This window comes from Rhinatrema bivittatum, chromosome 6 (assembly GCF_901001135.1).
Source record: "Rhinatrema bivittatum chromosome 6, aRhiBiv1.1, whole genome shotgun sequence".
NCBI lineage: Eukaryota > Metazoa > Chordata > Amphibia > Gymnophiona > Rhinatrematidae > Rhinatrema > Rhinatrema bivittatum.
The window spans coordinates 105,321,160-105,339,566 of record NC_042620.1 but is presented as its reverse complement, the minus strand read 5'-3'; the positions used below and the strand labels follow the sequence as shown (position 1 = coordinate 105,339,566).

The following is an 18,407-nucleotide window of genomic DNA, read 5'->3' as shown; positions in this document are numbered from 1 at the left end:
AAATCAGATCCTCTTATGAAATCTTCAACACTGCTTCCAGGGTATCTGCAACTACTATTTTGGCAAGAAGATGGGCCTGGCTTAAGTCATTGGACTGGTGCCCTGAAGTACAAGACAGATTATCTGATCTGCCCTGCATAGGCGACAATCTGTTTGGCGAACAGATTCAGCAGATGGTGGCGGAACGCAAGGACCATCATGAAGACCCTTCACCAGCTCTCTCTGATGCCCTCTGAGTATTCCTCCAAACAGCCTTTCAGGAAGGATACTAAAAAGTCATTCTTCCGTCCAAAGAAGTTCTATCCACCACAGTCTAGGACTCGTTCCATGAGACCTTTCCAAAAAGCCCAGTCTCGTCAACCGCGGAAACATAAGCTGCAGGTAGCTCCTCAGCCGGGAGGTCTAGAACGGGTAGATGTGAATCGGTTTTTTACTCTTTCAGATAATAGAAAGACTAGAGGGCACTCCATGAAGTTAGTATGTGGCACATTTAAAACTAATCAGAGAAAGTTCTTTTTCACTCAACGCACAATTAAACTCTGGAATTTGTTGCCAGAGGATGTGGTTAGTGCAGTTAGTGTAGCTGTGTTTAAAAAAGGATTGGATAAGTTCTTGGAGGAGAAGTCCATTACCTGCTATTAATTAAGTTGACTTAGATAATAACCACCGCTATTACTAGCAACGGTAACATGGAATAGACTTAGTTTTTGGGTACTTGCCAGGTTCTTATGGCCTGGATTGGCCACTATTGGAAACAGGATGCTGGGCTTCATGGACCCTTGGTCTGACCCAGTATGGCATGTTCTTATGCTTCCGGCTTTTGACTCCTGCATAGAGAGCAGCAGCCAGTTTCCACTGCCTCAGATACCAGTGGGAGGTCGATTGTGCCATTTCAACAACAGGTGGCACCTAATCACCTCAGACCAGTGGATCCTTGCCATAATCTCTCAAGGTTATCACCTGAACTTTCTCTCCATCCCACCGGACTCCCCACCTCTACCGACGTGGAGAACATCCGACCACTCACTTCTCCTGGAGCTGGAGGCCTCCCTCCTCCTCAAGTCCAGAGCAATAGAGCCAGTGCCCTACTCCCAACAAGGCCTAGGATTCTATTCTCAGTACTTTCTTATCCCCAAAAAATCAGGTGGTGTTCGTCCAATTCTGGACCTACGTGCCCTCAACAAATACCTCCACCAAGAAAAGTTCAAGATGGTAACCTTGGGTTCCCTCCTTCCTCTTCTGCAAAAAGGAGACTGGCTCTGCTCTCTCGATCTCCAAGACGCGTATACACACATTGCGATAACTCCATCTCATCGCAGGTTCCTGAGATTTCTGGTAGGCTCCAAGCACTATCAGTTCCGAGTGCTACCGTTCGGCCTGGCATCTGCACCACGAGTCTTCACCAAGTGCCTCGTAGTAGTAGCAGCCTTCCTCAGGACTCAAGATGTTCACGTCTACCCCTATCTAGACGATTGGTTGATCAGGGCTCCCACTCAGCAGGCTGCTCTGTCATCCCTATGTCTTACTTTACACACTCTGACTTCGCTAGGATTTCTCGTCAACTACGCAAAATCCTGCTTAGTCCCATCTCAAACTTTATCATTCATAGGGGTAGACTTGGACACCTTGCAGGCAAAGGCATTTCTGCCTCGACAGCGAGCTCTCACTCTCATCTCTCTCGCACACCGGCTACAGTCTCAACGCCGCACGACTGCCCGCCACTTCCTTATCCTACTGGGACACATGGCGTCCTCGTACAGGTTACCCCAATGGCCCGCTTGGCCATGAGTCATGCAGTGGACTCTAAGGTCAAAAATGGAATCAGTCCGTCCAACCTCTATCAACCACTGTCCACATCACTGACTCACTCTGTCAGACCCTAGCCTGGTGGAAAAATCAGATCAATCTCCTCCAAGGCCTGCCCTTCCAGGCTCCAGACCCTCAAATCATTCTCACCACCGATGCTTCCAACCTCAGCTGGGGAGCCCATGTGGCTGATTTGCAAACACTTGTCAGAATCAGGTCTAAAAACCTCTTCCATCAGAATGCATGTCAGTGCGGTAGCCACCTTCCATAGAGGTGTCGGGGATATTCCTCTTTCAGTACAACCCCTCGTAACACGTTTTCTGAAGGGCTTGCTTCACCTCAAGCCTCCACTGCACCCTACAGCCCCTTGGGACCTCAATCTGGTTTTAGGAAGGCTCATGAAACCACCATTCGAGCCTCTCCAATCCTGTGATTTTCGCTATCTCACATGGAAAGTGATTTTTCTTTTGGCAATAACATCTGCTCGCAAAGTTAGTGAGTTACAGGCACTAGTTACCTATCTGCCTTACACTAAACTTCTGCAGGACTGGGCAGTACTCCGCACTCACCCTAAGTTCTTACCTAAGGTAGTATCGGAGTTTCACATTAATCAATCCATTATACTAACTACCTTCTTTCCCAAGCCTCACTCCAATCCGGGAGAACAGGCTCTGCATACCATTGATTGTAAACGTGCTCTAGCATTCTATCTAGACCATACAGCTGCCCACAGGAAAAGCACTCAATTGTTTGTCTCTTTCCATTCCTCCAAATTGGGACAGCCTTGTAGGTAAGCAGACTCTCTCCTCCTGGTTAACGGACTGCATATCCTTTTGCTGTCAGCAAGCAGGCATTCCACTTCAAGACCATGTTAAGGCACACTCTGTGAGGGCCATGGCAACTTCAGTAGCACACCTATGCTCAGTGCTGCTTCCTGACATTTGCAGGGCTGCTACCTGGAGTTCTCTCCATACCTTAACAGCCCATTATTGCTTATACAAGGCCGGAAGACAAGATTCCATCTTCGGCCAATCTGTCTTGCGCAACCTTTTTACAACTTGATGCACCAACACCCTTCCACCTGCTCTCTACTAAATTCCTCCCCAATACTTGTGCCTATTGCACATCTTGGGTACATTTGGTGCATTTCTCTGACATCCTCAGTTCGGTACTCACCCATATGTGAGGACTACGATCCTGCTTGTCCTGTGAGAAAGCAAATGTTGCTTACCTGTAACAGGTGTCCTCACAGGACAGCAGGATGTTAGTCCTCACGGAACCCGCCCGCCACCCCTCGGTGTGGGGTTCGTTTTCTTATTTTATTTTTCGGCACTTCCTGTAGCTTTAAACAAGACTGAAGGGGGGACCCATGCTGGCTGCAGGTTTAGTGCCATGCTGGGCATGCCCAGTAGGTGCCAGTCAAAGTTCTAGAAACTTTGACAAAAGTGTTCCATGATTGGGCTCCATCCTGTGATGTCACCCATATGTGAGGACTAACATCCTGCTGTCCTGTGAGAACATCTGTTACAGGTAAGCAACATTTGCTAAACACTGGCAACTAGACATTCACATCTCTCTTCTCTCACCTCACCTCACCAAACTTTATTCATACAGAGTCACATCACATTCACCCATAAGCATACTACATTAAAATACTTATACAAAGGATGATCAGAACTGTATGTCCTGACCAAAGTTACATTCTATTTCAGTGGGCCCTGCCTATCGCTGTGATAATCACTCAGAATTCAGCTGTAAAACAAACTATCGTTGTATACCATTTTGGGCTGTATGTAATGGTTATGATGACTGCAGAGACAATACTGATGAGCAAAGCTGTGGTAAGTTGATGAATGGAAATGCTTTAGCTGAACGTAGCATCCTATATACATTTTTGTCTACAGTTGAAGCCTCAGTGGTGCTGTGCACTCTGTTTCCCAACTAAATTTAGAAACTAAAGTCCAAGAAAATGATTTGGTCCCAAACTGGATAACCAAAAGTTGGAAATCTCCCCCGTCACCCCATGGCATGCGATTTTGGAATCTTGATAGATAATGAATTATTTTTAAAATACATAGCGGCTAAAGTGAAGGATGGATATTATAAATTACTAACACTGAGACGATTAAAGCCATTTTTTAACTCCAGATGACTTCCGAACTGTTTTGCAACTGCTCATTTTTTCTAATCTCAATTATTGCAACTTGCTCTTACTTGGTCTACCGCTTTCCACCATTCACCCTCTACAAATTCTTCAAACTCTGCTTCTAGAATCTAACAAGCACCAAAAAGTATGAACACATAACCCCAATTCTAACAGCATTAAATTGGCTTCCAATAAAATTCGGAATTGAATACAAGGTACTTACCATCTTACATAAAATTATATATGAGGAACAGACAGATTGGCTAAATGCAGCAATTAAACTTCATGTTCTGCAAAGAAACTTATGGTCAGCCAACAAAGACCTTTTAACAATTCCTTCAGTATGCTCTGCACAACTCGCGTTAGTTCGCAAACGTGCAATTTCACTTGCCAGTCCAAAATTATGGAACGCACTTCCCACCGAATTACGACTGCAATCGAGTCTAAAAACATTTAAGAAGGAGCTAAAAACCTGGCTTTTTACAAAGGCATATCAAGATTCATAACAACCCTCGCACCCCCTTACCCTTCCTACTCCAACAGTCCAAGACTTTATTCTTTTATATGTTTTTAATATTTATTTTTCTTTTAATATGTAATTATATTTTAATTTTTATCTTGAATGTTATTGTACTTTATTTTTATTACGCTTTGTTTTATTTGTACTTGAATTTGTTAAACCGTTCTGATTGCTACACCGAATGACGGTATACAAAAACCAACAAATAAATAATAAATATAGGTGTCATTATTTGAACAGGTCTTTGTTATAACCTATGTATTGTTGCAGAGGAGTTGACATGCGATCCACAAGGAGATTTTCGATGTGACAATCATCGCTGCATCCCTCTGCGCTGGAAGTGTGATGGGGAAAATGACTGTGGAGATGAATCAGATGAACGCAACTGCAGTGAGTACTCCTAGAATATGTCAAGTATTTTAGATGGTCTTCTAGGAAACTCCAATATTGGCCCAAATGTAAGATGGGCTCAAATATAAACAATTTCAAGAAATGGTGAAAGTGTATTAGAAAACACCCAACTAGAATGCTATTGGGGTGTTTGCCCTAGCATAATAGAGAAATGATTGTGGGCCAATGGAGTGCAGTAGCAGTATAGTAGTTAGTTAGTAGTTAGAGTAGGCACTGATATCATTCAGTGATGTGAACTAGTTCCTGCAAGAGGGACCAGTGAAGCTGGATGATATGGACACAGTGTCTTTCAGCATTAGAGGCTGCTGTAGCCAGATGTGTGTAGAGACAGAATTAGGACCATTGTAGGAAGTGGTTGGTTTGCAACCAGTTGGTGCAGCAGGAAAGAAGCTGCAGCAACAGCAGAGCACATGGCAAGGTGGCTGAAGGTGTTGCAGAGCTGGCCAAGTGAAGGAGCAGTGGTTGGAGAGTAGCATGCTTGGACTTAGTGGGAAGGCAAAATTTCTTCTGGTGGCAGGATGGTTTTAAATTTAACAGATCTATAGGGATGTGCTTTTGTTTGCAAATGACATAAGAAATATCAACTATATTTTTCATGTAGTTTGTATTGTTTTGCATGTAAAATGACACAAGTTGCATAATATCACCAAACAGAAGCTCTCTATCCTCACCAAACAAATCAATCTAAACAGAGAGGATATATTGAATTTATTTAATTTATTTTATACTGCTGTTTTAATAACAAATTATCAGGAACAACACCATCAGCATTAGTGCAAGTGTAGTTTAATCCACCGCCTCTTGCCACGCAATGGGCCGCAGGCAATTTCAGCAGTTAGTCAAGCACTGAGTATGTAATCATTTGGTGGTGTTCCGTATCTACTCAAATTTTTATTCAAATAACTTAAAACCATTATTTTTTTTACCCCAAAACCAAAACCAGTATTGTTTACTAAATCCTAAGATTTATAAATTTGTGTTTTAATACCACTATCACCATAGGCTTTATTTTTAATCCAAAACTGTCCCTACCACAATCACTCTAGTTTTTATTATACCATTAAATCCTAAGATTTGTATACTTAGCCCCACTGTAGATTTTAATTCAAAACTGTCCTGACATGGGCCATGTTTCGACTGTTTCCAGTCTTCTTCAGGGGATGCCTTGTATCTTAATTTCAACTTCAAAGTCAGTTTTGCCTTTCCTTTAGGGTGGCAATTTTCAAAAGAATATAAGCACATAAACTCTTGTTTGTGCATACAAATTTGCTTTTGAAAAATATCCAGGAGGTAATCCAGGAAGAGTACTCACAAAACTGTGTTTCCACACATTCTTTTCCACAGACTTGTGAGAGGCATTCCAGGGAATGAAACGGGGTGGGGAAAAACATTCACACACGATAAGTGACACCTGCTCAGGAGCCACATGTGTGTTCCTGGGCATACCAGCAGCACCCAGGAATTTTCAAAACGGACTTACGCGCAGAAGTCCGCTTTGAAAATCTGGTCTAAAGTCTACTTTGTACCCACAGACTTTAATCCTCCCTGGACTGCTGAAAATTACTCTCTTAAGACTTACAACAAAGCAGGACTTAGCTGTTGAATGTTACATTGCTTTGAATTTTTATGCTGTCAAGCTGGATTCATTCTTCTTCTATCAAAGACCCCCGCGAGTGCACAGAGAGTGAATACCGCTGTGATAATCGGCACTGCATTCCTAGCCGCTGGATATGTGACCATGACAATGATTGTGGAGACAATTCAGATGAGAGAGACTGTGGTATGGATCAACTTTTTGGTCTCTTTTATTTTGATTGAGAGTGAAAGGCTTTCTGTGGTTGTGGACACTGTGAAGGTGAAGCCTTTTATGAGAAATAGTCCAACTTGGAATCTTCATGCCATATTTAGGAACCACATTGGGGAGGAGAACGGGAAATTGTAGGTGGTGGGGAGGTGGGTAATAGGATAGATGAGGGCACCCCAGGATTAGTGGGTCTGGCTAGACAGGGTTATGAGATTGAACGTATTTTATATTTTAAGGCATAATTTTGCCTTTCTTTAGAAATCAGAACTTGCCATCCTGGGTATTTCCAGTGCAGCAGTGGACATTGCATTGCAGAGAGATTCAAATGTGATGGGAATGCTGACTGTCTCGATATCTCTGATGAAGCTACTTGTCGTGAGTATAAAAAGTTTGTTACAAGCTTGTAGGTGAAATTTAAAAAATGCTGCAGACTTTATTATTTCATGCAGAGGTTCAGATCTCTTTTCTTCTTAATCTGTGCTTGTAGCAAAAAAATGTTCTAATCATTTGCTTCTCAACTTGAAATTTTGTATACTGATGAAATGATTTAGAACAAGCCATAGTGATTCAGAATTTGCAGTTTCCTAGGGAGAGAACTTTCTTATAAACATGGACTTGTTTCCGCAAAGGGCATTTCTACAGCACATCTCTTGTAACATGTTGTTTTATGACAGTAAGCAGTTATAGTGAGAAAGTGCCACTGTAGACTTTCAGGTTTGCCACTTGATAGAGGTGTAAATTAGCTGTGGTAATCTGGGTAACAAAGCATTTCTATGAACACTTAAAAATCATTTTAACAGGAAATTTTAATTGGGCCTCAAATATTCTGCTTTTGTAGGGGTAATGTGGCTGAATTTGTCTTCTTCATTTTGGAAGCAATTCTCCAACAGCCCACCTAAGCATGCACTTTCACGCTTGAAAGTTGCCCATGATTACAAAAGAACAACAGACTTTGCACCTGCTTTTTCCATGGGCAGATATTTTGCTAGAAGACAGCACACATGTACTTGAAATTCCCATGTACGAGCATCGTTTTCCAATCCCAACCAAAATATGTCCCAAGAAATGCATCTAAACGTACACATGCTATGGAACCCTCGATTGAGTGAGAGCAATTGTCAAATAGCCAGTTTGCCTGGGTAAAAGGCTTTGAAAAGGAATTATCAATGTTAATAATTTTGCTAAACGTTATGAAAAAAATGACAGAAATAACTACAGCTTCTTGCTCATCATACAAAAAGGGTAATTTTATAACAACCCATGTAACTTATGCATTGCTAAAGCAATTTTCAAAGTGCAAAGACTCACCCACACAAAGCCACATTTGTTCTTTTCAGGGCATAATTTGTGTGGGTTCATTTTGTGCACATCTGCTCACCCCTACCCGCCCCCCTCCCCCAAGAACACCATTTTTTGTGTGCATAAAAGTATGGCCAAATTTGGCCTCTATGCATATTTTTATGCGCAAGCATTGTACATGTTTATAACTAGCCATTTACATACATAAACCTGTGTTTTCTGCCATTAAATGATTGGGAAAATTTTCCCCACACTGACTATCCTTCACATCATGCATGTTGTACATGTGATTGCATTTTGCAATACTTCCAATTAACCTTCCTTCTTGGTGCTGAAATGGATATCCTATTTGGTGAATATCATATTTAATCTTTGCAGTAAGTAGAAATAAACAGTGAAACTTAGAAGGTATTAAAATTAAGACTTACTGCATGAAGTACTTATGAAAAGGCACACGATAAATCTAAATAAGCAGTTTTGATGGGCCAGTCCTGTGCTGTACACTCTGATCTAGAGGGGTCTGGGTTATACTCCCAGCTGAGATTCTCCATTCATCATGCAGTTTCCCCCCTTTGGTCTAGCATCTGGCACTATGATCCTTCAGTCACAAGTACCTGGGGCTTTATTCCCCTTATTTTATATCCCCTGCCAATTTACTTTAGCCCAGTCATTTCAGCAATAGTCCATGACCAGGTGGTGATGGTGGTCATGCATCAGAGCATCTTTCAGAAACCTGCAATTATGGGCCCTGAATCTGACCACTAGGCATCGCCATTGCATGATAACTGTGACTTCTTCCTCCCCCAGGGGCTGTGAACACTGCTTCTGCAACATCCCCAGCTCCAGCTTACCCGGGAAGTGAAATCCCTGAGCCTGGAATCAAATCCACGTCCCTCCATATGGCAGTGTGTAGAGCGCCCACTGATCCACCAGTCTGGCCCCATAGTTCGAGTTCTAAATATTTTTACAAACTTTGGGAATGATTTAGCAAGAGTTTACCCCATAGGCACAGAGTGGATAGAAACCTTTGTAAATCAGCTTTCAAAATACCAATATTTTACTTTTTTGGTGGCAGATCGGGCCAACCAATGTATAGTAAACTAGATATAATTGAATAATATTGATGCATTTCGAGAATATCCACGTCCTATCCTTGGGAAATCACACCAGTCTCATTTTTCACTCATACTAGTGTCATTTGTACTACCACAAATATGTCATACTAGGAATAGGTAACAAACAAAACTATGCCGAAAAGAAAGGAAGAATCAAGATTGTAGAATGATTAAAATGTCTGCATTTTTTTTTCTGCCAAAAAATGTTTTAATTTTCCATCTATTACTTTTCAACAGCTACTCGTTATCCTAATGGGACCTATTGTCCCCCTATGATGTTTGAATGTAAGAATCATGTCTGCATTCAGCCACATTGGAGATGTGATGGTGACAATGACTGTAGAGATGGATCCGATGAGGAACTTCATCTCTGCTGTAAGCCATTTACATAAATATTATAGTTTTATACACATTCATTTCCTTTATAATTGGCATTTTATTTCATTAACATAGGATTTCAATATTCAGTATATTAAGTCTTGCTGTAAACTAGGTACATGGACAACCAAATTGAATCCTTTGTGCAGTTAGATAAACCTCCAGATCAGAATGTTTGCTATTGGAGACATCAAGATGCAACTTAGCACACCCAAAAAGTATAGAGTTTTGTGGTACTTGCTTTATCAACTGCCAAAACATGCATTTTGCAAATTGGTTGGATATATAGCCTCCTCATATAGCACACTGGTTAATTATGACTGACAACATGGAAATGGATAAAATGAAGCCATGGAAAGGAAGGACAGGGATGTGGACAAATTCTTTGAGATATGGGGAAAACTGAAGATTCTAAATGGGTACTCGACGTAATCTCAGCTTGATACAGAAGCACCTCTGCCACAGGATTAATGCATCTATACTTAGTAAACTGTCTGCTGAACTTGTATTGTGATCATGCGTTTTCTTTTTGTCTGAATTAAGCCTAGTTCCTTGTCCTTCTGTTCCACCAGTCAAGAACATGTGGGTTTAGTCCCCTTATCTAACAATTGGAGGCAGAGGTTTGGGGGGGGGGGGCGGTTAATGACATCACCTGTATGCTAAATCTAAGTCTACTTTGTGTTGGTTTAGCTTGTTTTCTGTGTTCATTTCAAAAGATTTTTTTGGCATTATTTTACACTTGCGGGCCATGTGCATGTCACAGTCCTCCAGAAATGCAATTTATATGATATAAATGTTTTTGGACATGTTAATAAAAAGATGATTAAAAAACACTTAAGATTTAATATCATCAGAAAAATAAAAAAAAGTAGGTCAGCTGTATTTCTTCAGTTTTTTATTGTGGAGGCGAACTCTAAAGACAATATATTTGTATCATTATCTTTACTATGTTTTTTACTGGATTGTTTTTCTTAGTGGATTTACCAGGACAATATTGTTTCCTCTTTGTTTCAGCAGTCTTCCCACTTCTTTTTCTTTTTGATATAAATGGAATTTATAACTATAGACTGGAGCTAACCATATTCTAAATGCTAATGCTAGCATCATGGAACTAATTATTTCCAAATTTCAAATCCAGCCACCAGGTTTCTCCCAGGACAAGTAGGATGGTAGTCCTCACATGTGGTTGATGTCATTAGACTGAGCCCTGTCACGGAAAACTTCTGTCAAAGTTTCTAGAACTTTGACTGGCATACTGAGCATGCCATAATCCCTGTAGCCACAGGGTGTAAAAAAAGATTTACGTTTTGGGGTTTACCACTAGCAGAATTAAAAGTTTTTACCAGGGGATCCTGCTTGGATGTAAACCCTTTATCCTATCTCATTTTTCTACCCTTCTTGCCTTATAGACAGAAAGTTTATTATTTGATTTCAGAGATGTTTTCTTTTTACTCCAGAACTTTATTAACCAATAATTAATGCAGCACAGCATGCACTAGAATAAAACCAGACAATATATAGTAAAAATATTTTCTTTATTTCAGATAAAGAAAAATATCAATATTAAAATCTCTAAATGATTCTAAGAAACATTTCTATGTTCAAACCTTATTTTTATCAGACTATACACTACAATCAGTGTGAAAACCATTAACATGGTGACAGATAATATTAATATTAAATAGATATCAACTAATGACATTTTTATTTAACTAATGCATTTCTAATACATATGCCAATTTAGAAACAATAGCAATTAGATTAATACAGATTCTCATATACTGAAAATAAAAATAATATCTACCAGATATCTGAAGCGGTCTTGCTCTTTGTCTCTCTCTGCTTTTCACGTGTTAGGAAAAAGCCAAAGTCACAGTTGTCCCTTCCTTTGTCTGCTTCCCTTTTTATAATCCCCAAATCCTTTATTCTGTGGCAACTGTATTATTTCTGTCAGTACTTCAATATTTAGTCTTTGAAGAAAATAGTTTGAAACCTTGAAAAGGTTCAAACAATGTAATTAATATCAGGATATGAAAAATAAAATATAGGAGTTTTCCTGCTCGATTAAAGTGTTGCCTGTTTTTCCTTTCATTCATGCAATGCCAAGCTGTGCCAGGAGAAAAAACTCTTACTGTTTTTCTCTTTCTTCTAACAGTTCAGAGATAAGAGATTACATATCCCTTCCTATCCTAGGAAGCTCCATGTGCATTTTAATTAAAGGAACTGGACTTTTACATGCCTGAGCAACCAAATGGTTGAGGCTGCCCAAGGCCATAAAATTCAAACCTTGAACATTCCTTTCCCACTATAGATAAGGAATTAGCTTCAAAGCAGCTCTTTTCAAGGTCTGGAAGGGGGGGGGGGGGGCTGGAATATATCCAGCAGAGGCTTTTGTGAGCAATGCTGAGTTTTTAAAGGAGAAAAGGCATATGGGTATTAATGCTTACATTTCTCTTATGGCCTATTGATTACTGACTACACTGAATATAGGTAATTATCAATAAACACAAAATAATAAAATATTTTCTGACAAGGGTTCTCCCTTCAGTCTCTTTTTTCCCGTGCTGCAGTTTGCCTCGCAGTTAGGAGCTGTGTGAGAATTTTTTCACCACTTTTCCTCACGGTAAAACTTGAAGTTTTCTTCATAAAAAGTTCCCTCATAGGGGTCTCCCATCGCGACACAATTTCTCGATGCTCGGTGAGTAATTTTACACCGTCTCCGGTCAGTTCCTGCTACCTTGTTCTTGGTTCCCGCAGGCCACCGATCATTTCGCGGCCCCCTTTTTTTGCCATGGCGACTGGTTTTAGAAAATGCCCAGAGTGTCCGCCCGCGATGTCAATTACTGACCCACACGATGTTTATGTGCTCTGCCTCGGCCCATCACACGATGTATGTTGGTGCCCTAGCTGCGCTCAAATGAATCAGAAGGGCAGGCATACACGTTTGGACAAAATGGAGTCTCTTTTCAAAATAAAACTAACTCCATCGACATCTACCCAGTCATCACCGGCAGGAACATCTTCAAACTCCATCGACAAACCTCGCCAGGAGCAGCAAGGGAGTGTTGACCGTCCATCACCTACGCCATCCAGGGCATCAGTAGCATCTTCCTTGGTGCCGGAAAAGGACCGGACCAAGCACAGAGGGAAACATTGGCACCGACACTGCATCGACCTCAATGCCTATCGAGCCGGTTGCGAAGAGGGCCTGGGGAGAGGAGCCTCCATCATCCTCTGCACCCGAGACCCCGACGCATTCCCCATCGATATCGCTGCTGGGTACTGAGCCTCCACAGATTCCTGTGGAGGTGCCAGTAGTGCCTAGCCTGCCTCCCCCTGTAGCTGTGCAACCTATACCAGCTTCTAGGGAGGAGCTGGACATCCTTGTCCACCAGGCGGTACTCAATGCCTTCCGGAGCCTACATCCGCCATCGATACCGGTCCCCATACCGGCACAGACACCAGAGCCATCGATGTTTACACCGTTGCTCGACTGCCTTGATACCCTCATTGGTGCTTTCCAACCCAGCCTGTACCATCGGTACCGAGTCGACCTTCCGAATCTCTGAAGCCCCCGATACCCATTCCTCGGAGGACGAGGACATGGACTCTAGTCCTACTCCAGCTCCACTTCCACCGATGCCAGAACCGGTTCCAGGTCCATCAGGGCTCTCAGGATCGAAGAGTCCATGGTTCCCTTCGATGCCATCGATGCTGCCTAAATCTCCATCGATGCTCTTGCATCCTCCATCTAGGCCATCGAGGTCTACATCGATGCCTGCATGTCCTGGAGTATCAGACCTTCTCCCTCCCTTGGGATCTCAACTATAGACCCCTTATAATCCATAGGAGGATGTTGATATGGACACTTCCACAGAGTACATACTCCAAGAGCCTTCTCCTCCAGAGGAAAGGAACGGTCCCCTCCAGAAGACCTCTCCTTTGCTAACTTCATAAAAGAAATGTCTGAAACCATCCTTTTTGACCTGGTCACCGAAGAGGACACCCATCACAAGACGTTAGAAGTCCTTCAATTCATAGATGCCCCCAAGGAAATTATGGCCATTCTAGTCCATGAAGTGCTCTTGGATCTGCAACATCGCCTATGGGAGCACCCTTGCACTGTCCCAGCAGTCAGTAGAAAGACAGATGCAACATATCTAGTCCAACACGCTCCAAGTTTTCAGAAGCCTCAGCTACCTCACCAATCGGTGGTAGTGGAATCTGCGCAGAAGAAGGCCAATAGATTGCGCCCTAATTCTTCGGCCCCCCCTGGAAAGGACCAAAGGTTTTTGCATGATCTAGGTCGAAAAGTCTTCCAGGGCTCTATGCTAGTGTCATGCATAGCTGCCTATCAGTTATATATGACACAATATCAGAGAAATCTGTGGAAACAAGTCCAGGAGATAGCAGACTCCTTCCCCCAACAACAACAGGAGAACCTCACTGCCACTCTCCAGAAAGGCCTTGAGGCAGGGAAACATGAGGTCAGAGCTGCATATGATTCCTTTGAGACGGCTTCTCGTTTATCAGCAACAGGAATCAGTGCCAGAAGATGGACCTGACAAGGCCTCTGATTTAAGGCCAGAAGTCCAGGATAAGCTCACTGATCTCCCGTGTACTGGAGAATACAGGATGCAGTGGCTCAATTAAAAGATCATCATGAGACCCTGCGTCAGCTCCCTCCGCTGCTCGAAAAACCATGAGAAGGGATCCCAGAAGACCTTTTTATCGCTCACGCAAGTACTACCCACCTACATCTCACGTGAGACCAGCCAGACCACCTCAAAGAGGACATCCACGTCAGACCAAGACGTCCAGATCTCAACCAGCCCCGCCTCTGGATTTTTAAACCTGTCCAGAGAACATCAGCCACTCTATAAATCCAAGACCAGACTTGCCTGTAGGAGGTCAGCTACACCACTTCATAACCAACTGGCGCCGCATTACAACAGACAGGTGGGTAATATCCATCATAACCCAGGGATACCATCTAAATTTCCAATCCACTGTGGATCCGAAGAGATCACACAAGCCTTCTAGAGTCAGAACTGTCCACCCTACTGAGCGCCAGGGCTGTGGAACCGTTCCCCTGGCACAGCAAGACAGAGGGTTCTACTCCCGCTATTTTCTAATTCCAAAGAAATCAGGCAGCCTCCGCCCCATCCTATACCTCTGCAATTTCAACAAATTTCTACAAAAAGTAAAATTCAGGATGGTGTCCCTAGGCACCATGCTTCCTCTTCTACAACAAAGAGACTGGCTCTGTTTTCTGGATCTTCAAGAAGCCTATGCACACATTCCAATATCCCCACATCACCGCAAATATCTGCATTTTATAGTGGGACATCAACATTTTCAGTACCGGATTCTGCCTTTCGAACTTGCCTTGGCACCCCGTGTATTTACAAAATGCCTAGCAGTGGCTGTGGCCCATCTACGCAAAAACAGCATATGCATGTTTCCTTACCTGGACGACTGGCTAATCAAGAGCCAATCCAAACAAGGAGCTCTCAATGCTCTAAAGCTCACTATCAATCTGCTACACTCGTTGGGGTTTCTCATCCATTACCAGAAATACCACCTGAATCCATCTTACCTCATTACCTTTATTGGAGCAGATTTGGACACCACAGTTGCAAAGGCCTTCCTGCCCAATGACCGTGCAGATACACTCTCCAAACTAGCTACATCTCTGCGCACAAAGAAAACAGCCTCAGCCCATCAACTCCTCATGTTGATGGGCTACATGGCTTCCACGGTCCATGTCACTCCTATGGCCAGGCTAGCCTTGAGAATAACTCAATGGACTTTGAAATCTCAGTGGCTACAAGCCACTCAACCTCTTCCATCCCAGATCCATGTAACCGACCAGCTGCGTCTCTCACTTCTCTGGTGGACAAACAAGGTCAACTTGTTAACAGGTCTACACTTCCAGCAACCAGTTCCTCAAGTGACCTTAACCACGGATGCATCCAACTTGGGTTGGGGAGCTTATTTGAACAACCTTCAAATTCAAGGGACTTGGACACAACTCTAAGCAAAGTTTCAGATCAAATTCCTAGAGCTTCGAGCCATACGTTATGCTCTATATGCATTCCAGACTGCCTTTCACACAAGACTGTTCTCATACAAACAGACAACACAGTTGCAGTGTGGTACTTGAACAAACAGGGAGGAACAAGCTCTTATCTCCTCTGCCAACAGGCCATGCAGATCTGGGCCTGGGCCCTTGCACACTCCATGCATCTCTGGGCCACTTATCTGGCAGGCATACAGAACGTAGTAGCAGATCGCCTCAGTCGACACTTTCATCCCCACGAGTAGACTCTGGATCCATGGGTAGCGAGCAAAATCTTCCAATGCTGGGGTCAACCCAACCATCGACCTCTTTGCATACGAACTGAATCACAAAGTGGACAGATTCTGTTCTCTGCACCGACAACAAAACACGTTAGCCATGGATGCCTTCGCTCGCCCCTAGAACACAGGCCTCCTATACGCATATCCTCCGATACCACTGATAGCCAAAACTCTCGTGACAATGGGTCAATGATACTCATAGCCCCGTACTGGCCTCGCCAAATATGGTTTCCCATGCTTCTTGACCTCTCCATCCGAGAACCAATTCGCTTGGGCACAGCGCCCAATCTCATAACTCAGAACCACGGCAGGCTACGCCACCCGAACCTTCAGACCCTATCTCTCACAGCCTGGATGTTGAAAGCCTGATCCTACAACCACTCAATCTTTCAACCAGGGTTTCTCAAGTGCTTGTAACTTCACGAAAGCCTTCTACACGAAAATCTTATCTTTCTAAGTGGACTAGATTTACCATGTGCACGCAAAAAGGTATCGACCCCTTTTTCTGCCCCACTCCATCTCTATTAGACTATCTCTGGCACCTTTCAGACTCTGGTCTCCAGACTTCCTCGGTACGGGTACACCTCAGAACCATCTCAGCGTACTACAAGGGAGTAGGGGATGCCCCAATAACAGCACAATCCCTTGTGAGTCAGTTTATGAGAGGCCTACTACACTTTAAGCCCACTCTACAGCCACCAGGTACTGAATGGGACCTAAACGTTATACTTACAAGAGTCATGTGTTCCCCGTTTGAGCCTTTGCACTCCTGTGATATAAATTTCTTACATGGAAAGTTCTCTTCCTAGTAGCCATTACCTCTGCTCGAAGGGTTAGTGAGTTACAAGCACTTGTTGTATACTCACCCTATACAAGGTTCCTCCATGACCGAGTGGTCCTCTCTACTCACCCTAAATTTCTTCCCAAGGTGGAAACCGATTTTCATTTGAAATAGTCTATAGTCTTGCCCACCTTTTTCCCAAGGCCTCACTCTCACCAGGGCAAGAAAGTTTGACACACCTTGGACTGTAAATGTGCTCTTGCATTTTACCTAGACCGCACTGCAGTCCATAGGAAATCCACCCAACTCTTTGTTTCTTTCAATAAAAACAAACCGGGTGTTGCAGTGGGCAAAAAAAACTCTCTCCAACTGGCTAGCAGACTGTATCAAATTCTGCTATGAGAAAGCAGGCTTTCCTCTTCAGGGATGAGTGAAGGCGCACTCAGTAAAAAAAAAAAAAAAGAAAGCTGAACCGGTAGATGTAGTGTATTTGGATTTTCAGAAGGCGTTTGACAAAGTCCCTCATGAGAGACTTAAAAGAAAACTAAAATGTCACGGGATAGGAGGCAATGTCCTTTCATGGATTACAAACTGTTTAAAAGACATGAAACAGAGAGTAGGATTAAATGGTCAATTACTCAGTGGAAAAGGGTAAACAGTGGAGTGCCTCAGGGATCTATACTTTGACCGGTGCTTTTCAATATATATGTAAATGATTTGGAAAGGAATACGATGAGTGAGGTTATCAAATTTGCGGATGATACAAAATTATTCAGAGTAGTTAAATCACAAGCGGATTGTGATACATTACAGGAGGACCTTGCAAGACTAGAAGATTGGGCATCCAAATGGCAGATGAAATTTAATGTGGACAAGTGCAGGGTTTCGCATATAGGGAAAAATAATCCTTGCTGTAGTTACACGATGTTAGGTTCCATGTTAGGAGCTACCACCCAGGAAAAAGATCTAGGGTTCATAGTTCTCTCGTAAGAGAGAACACATCACACCCATTTTAAAAGAACTGCATTGGCTCCCCATCCCTTTCCATATAAAATACAAAACCCTTACAATACTCCATAACATGCTTCACAAAAATGACCACGAATGGCTCAAGGAAACACCACGTTTCCGTACATCCAATCGTCCATCCAGAGCCTCCACGGCGGGCACTTTACACATCCCACCCCTCAGAATAGCACACCACTCCACTACCAGAGAGAGAGCCTTTACCATAGCCGGCCCCTCCCTCTGGAACTCTCTTCCCACGTATCTCCGCCTTGAACCTTCCTTACCCAACTTCAAAAAAGGCATCAAAACCTGGCTTTTCTTACAAGCATACCCTGACTCCAATCAGACCTAAACCCCCTCCACTGCCACTTCCAATTCCCTTACCCCTTCTAATCCGTTGATGCATCCTAGGGATTTCCTGATTTTGTAAATTTGTTAATTTTTTATTCTCAGTTTTTTAACACAGTTCCTATCAATTTCTCTCTCCCCTAGCACTTCACTACCTTTCTCCTTCCCGCAACTTCTGCGCTTACTGTCACCTGACCCCCATCCTCTCCTTTTTCCTTCACTGCTCCACCTCCCCCCTCCCTGTTATTTGTAACTTCCTCTTCCTCCTTTACAATGTTGATTGTGAACCGGCATGATATGTCCTATGAATGTCGGTATATTTTAAAAGCATTTAAATAAATAAATAAATAAATAATACTTTAAAATTGTCTTCTCAATGTGCTGCAGCAGTCAAAAAAGCAAACAGAATGTTAGGAATTATTAGGAAG

At 42.9% G+C, this 18,407-nt stretch overlaps 1 protein-coding gene across 3 annotated transcripts in view; it reads left to right on the top strand.

The window, feature by feature from the left end:
- LRP2 (LDL receptor related protein 2) overlaps nt 1–18,407 on the top strand; it is a 769,913-nt gene that overhangs the window by 602,468 nt on the left and 149,038 nt on the right. For 2 of the 3 annotated variants that reach the window (XM_029605680.1, XM_029605679.1), the window contains 5 exons: nt 3,519–3,647; nt 4,743–4,862; nt 6,547–6,663; nt 6,946–7,062; nt 9,339–9,476. In XM_029605680.1, coding sequence (XP_029461540.1) covers nt 3,519–3,647; nt 4,743–4,862; nt 6,547–6,663; nt 6,946–7,062; nt 9,339–9,476 — 621 coding nt within the window. Of the gene's footprint in view, nt 1–3,518; nt 3,648–4,742; nt 4,863–6,520; nt 6,664–6,945; nt 7,063–9,338; nt 9,477–18,407 lie in introns of all 3 variants that reach the window. The other variant, XR_003857363.1, reaches the window with a different exon arrangement.